We start from the raw sequence: 3,718 nt of genomic DNA, 5'->3' as shown, positions 1-3,718 counted from the left end.
CAGCAGGAAGAAATGTTTGAAACTCAAGTTTACCTCATAGGTGCCTTCAAACTAAACCACTTGGAAGCAAAGGAAACTGGGGATGTAAAGCATGGGGAAAAAAAGGGGAAATAAGAGGGAGAGCTTCTGTGAAAGTTGCACCAAAATGTGCCATCTTACCCAAATGTGTCGTGCTCAGTGTTTTATGCATTGTGGATTTTTTTTGTACAACAGAAAATTGTACAAGATGAGAGCAGAGACAAAGCTGGTTATTAATCTGCAATATCTACTATAGTCCTCAGGTATGTAATTTATGGATAGCCACTTACTGTGTTGCTGATTGTTTCCTCTTAAATATGTTTAATTTCAGAAGGCTACAGTATATTCTGACACAAAGATAGTAAGACAACTTTTCTACAAGGGGGAAAATACAAGGTAGTAACTAACTTATTTTATGAGGAACCTCCTCTGATGTGGTAGCTATTTCATGCCCTTTGGAAGATTTTGAGTTCTAACCTTCTTCATTGTCTCTGTTGATCCGCTCTCCTAACAAATTTCACAGGAGATAAATTCAAGTTCAGTGACCCTTTAGGGCAGCCTTTTCCTTTCCCACGATCACTTTTAAACTCACTCTAACATCATAGCAAGCTATTCAGGTAAACATTTCCCTCCTGGCCAGTTTGAGACACAGCAAATACTATCAAAACTCCACGTTTGGTTACACGTGCCGGTTTTCTTTAAATGGAGCAGGAATTAGCCCGTTTTCTGGGTTTAGGGTCCCGTACATCCCTGTCTTTTAAACACGTACAAGATGAACATATTGTCTCTGACAGTCTCCGCAGTCCCAGCCTGAAAACGCTGTTGGAGAGGCTATAAATCACACAGTTGCAGAAACTATTGCTTATAGCAAGCCATGTCGTTAGGAAGGAAAGCGCTGGGTTATCCAACACCCTAGAGCTCTCCAGCAGGAAGTATATGATATAGGGGAGCCAGAGCACGTAGAACACACTGGTTATCCGAAACAAAACCATGGCATAGCGGCGGTCAGGGCTGTGCCCAGTCTCCCCAGCAGCATCCACTTCGTGGCTGGGAAACCGAGCTCTCCGATCGTTGATCTCTTTGGTGTGCTGCCGGCAGATTTTAAAGATGTGGAAATAGGTGAAACATATGACAAAGGCAGCAGGAGCATAAAGTAAGCACACGATAAAGCCAGTGAAATAGGCATTAGTTAGCCAGGAGGTAGCACACCATTCAAAAATATCTCCATGGTAACCAGGTTTTCCCCAACCGAAAAAGGAAGGCAAGAAGATCAGACAAGAGTAGATCCAGATCAAACTGATGCAGATTCTCAAGCGGCAAGGTGTGACCAGCTGGTTATAGGAGAGAGGCTTGGTTATAGCGAGATAGCGATCCACGCTGATGCAAGCGAGACATGCCATGGACACGCTTTTCAGCACTGAGATGATGTATCCAAAAACTTGACAAGTCAAGGACTCGTGGACACCTGTCGAGTAGTGGAGCAGCGACAAAGTAGGGACCAAGCAGCTAACTCCAACAAAAAGATCAGCATAGGCCATGGTCTGAATGAAATAGCTGGTGGTATAATGATGCAGAAGTGGAGCACAGTGGAAAACAAAGATCACAGTTAAGTTACCCGCAATAATTAAAAATGTTAGCAAGACAATAACAACTGTCTCAAGGATACAGATGTCAACTGCATTGTAGTGACCAAATCCAAGAGGGCAGGAGAGATGCTCAGATATGTTCATAACACTACTGCTCATATTCAGAGTCCTCCATTCAATCCATCGGGACTGGTTCATGTTTTGTTACTGGGGAACACTGCAATCTGAGCCTTAGTGAGCAGATGACCTGCTTAACAGCAGCTAAACTCTGCTTCAGCGTCTCACGATCTCTCTTTGTAGACACTGCCAGTGCTTACATTTGAGAGGATTACAGTCCCATAGCTGTTGATGCCTCCTCAGCATCAGTGCATCACCTCTGGCACACCTTAGCTTTAAGGAAAGAAAGAAAGAAAACAAAAACAAAAACAAAACAAAAAAAAAAGCCAGAAAGAGAAAGGCCACTGATCAGCTCCTCCAGTGCTCTTGATCAATCTTTAGCAAACACAAGGCACTTCTAAAACGAACACGTACTGTGAGATACTGAAATAAAAGCTGACAAAAGAGAGACACATTCATTTCCCAAGGAAGGAGGGGGGGAAATCTCTGACTGCTTGTTTTCCTGAGAAAGTCACTTACTTTGGAATATAACAGGGTGAGGGGGAGGAAGGGAAGGAGGAACCTTGGTGCAGCTCAGGTTGCTTGGACCAGTAGTTACTGGAGATAATCTTTTAAAAGTCTCAATTTAAACCACAGCCTGACTGGAGACTAAATGAAAAAGTTCATCATCTAATGCTGTCTTTTCTGGATCCATTCAGGAGATGGTACTCCATCTTATCCATGCTAGCCATTGGAAAGGTAAACATTTTTGTCAAGGTTAATTCCAATAGACTCACCACTGTTTGGGTATGAATAATGAATTTTATTTGGAGAGAGACGGGTGGGGGACAAGGCAGATTTTGTCCTCTGACTCCCAAGAAGGAAAACATACATCTCACATACAATGTGGAAGATTTTGTCTATTCATTTAAAAATGAAAATAATTTAAGAGTAGAATTTGGAGACTTAGGTCACTATTCACAACTCCTTCAAACAGTTCTAGTCCGTTACAATTATTAATGACAGAAGCATAATTCAAGGTCCCCACAAACAAAATAAATCCTCTGGAATTTAATTTCAGCAATGATAATTTAAAATAATCATCTTTGAAAACTCTGCCACGTCTGCTACAGTGGATCAGTACCCAAGACTTCATAGGTATATCCATGATATTGCTCACCTCTGTAGCAACACCTGAATCATTTCACAAACCCCCACACAACGAGAACAGAAACTTCCATCTGCATTCTGCTGTGAAGCTAATGAAATGCTGATTTGACTAGAAAAGCTGCCACTGTTTACTACTCCATCATTCTGCTATTCAGCTTCATCTTCTACGTAGTTCTAGGGTTCCTATATTCATCAGATGATCAGCATAATAAATAGTTCCTTTAAAAAAATATCCTTCAAATTGCAGGACATTACCTTGCTCATTTTATTTGCAGTTGTGGAGAAAGCAAATGTTAAAAGAAAGCATCTTCTGTGTTCAGTTTTAAGTAAATGCTTGATTAGTTCAGGAATCATTAGGCAGGTAATTAACTGTATACAATCTTGCTTTTTGAAAGGCCCCTAGAATGTTAAAACCATCTTTAATCCTAGAGTTCCTGAGACTAGAAGACTGGCAGTGAAAATTAATGAATCCACATAAAATGATCTCCAAGGTCATTCAGATATTATACTGGCATTTGCTTTAAGCCTCTTCAAAAGTACCAGAACCTCTCTGATGTTTTTGATAGTCCTTGTTGTGTCTTCAGGAGGAATTTCAGATACTGGAAACGAAAAATGTTCTATTCTGTTGCAGCAGTTGGGGGGCAAGCATCCTTTTCGGAGTTAATCTCCTGCCGTGCATCGCCACGCTGTACAGAAAGTCCTTTTGGTTTTATAACATCCCGGAATATTTCCAGCTATTCATGCCCTTCATCTATAAGCCACAGAGCACACACAACGTTACTACTCTCTGCCATCCTCCGGCAAAGCAATGCAGCGATCTCGCTCACCTACACGCAGCCTCCCCAGCC

General features: G+C 41.6%; 2 protein-coding genes across 2 annotated transcripts in view; both read right to left on the bottom strand.

The window, feature by feature from the left end:
- Positions 1-3,718, bottom strand: part of RABGAP1L (RAB GTPase activating protein 1-like) — a 225,654-nt gene that overhangs the window by 161,159 nt on the left and 60,777 nt on the right. The window lies entirely within an intron of this gene.
- Positions 717-1,802, bottom strand: GPR52 (G protein-coupled receptor 52). The gene has a single exon (XM_009994662.1). It carries the CDS (start codon positions 1,800-1,802, stop codon positions 717-719), a length of 1,086 nt encoding a protein of 361 aa, XP_009992964.1.

The sequence above is a fragment of the Chaetura pelagica genome, unplaced genomic scaffold (genome assembly GCF_000747805.2).
Source record: "Chaetura pelagica isolate M959 unplaced genomic scaffold, ChaPel_1.0 scaffold363, whole genome shotgun sequence".
Classification (NCBI taxonomy): Eukaryota; Metazoa; Chordata; class Aves; order Apodiformes; family Apodidae; genus Chaetura; species Chaetura pelagica.
The sequence above is the reverse complement of the archived record's forward strand: the minus strand, read 5'-3'. Positions and strand labels throughout refer to the sequence as shown.

Excerpts from the sequence above, each read along its gene's own strand:
- GPR52 (XM_009994662.1), bottom strand. The coding sequence starts at position 1,802 with ATGAACCAGTCCCGATGGATTGAATGGAGGACTCTGAATATGAGCAGT.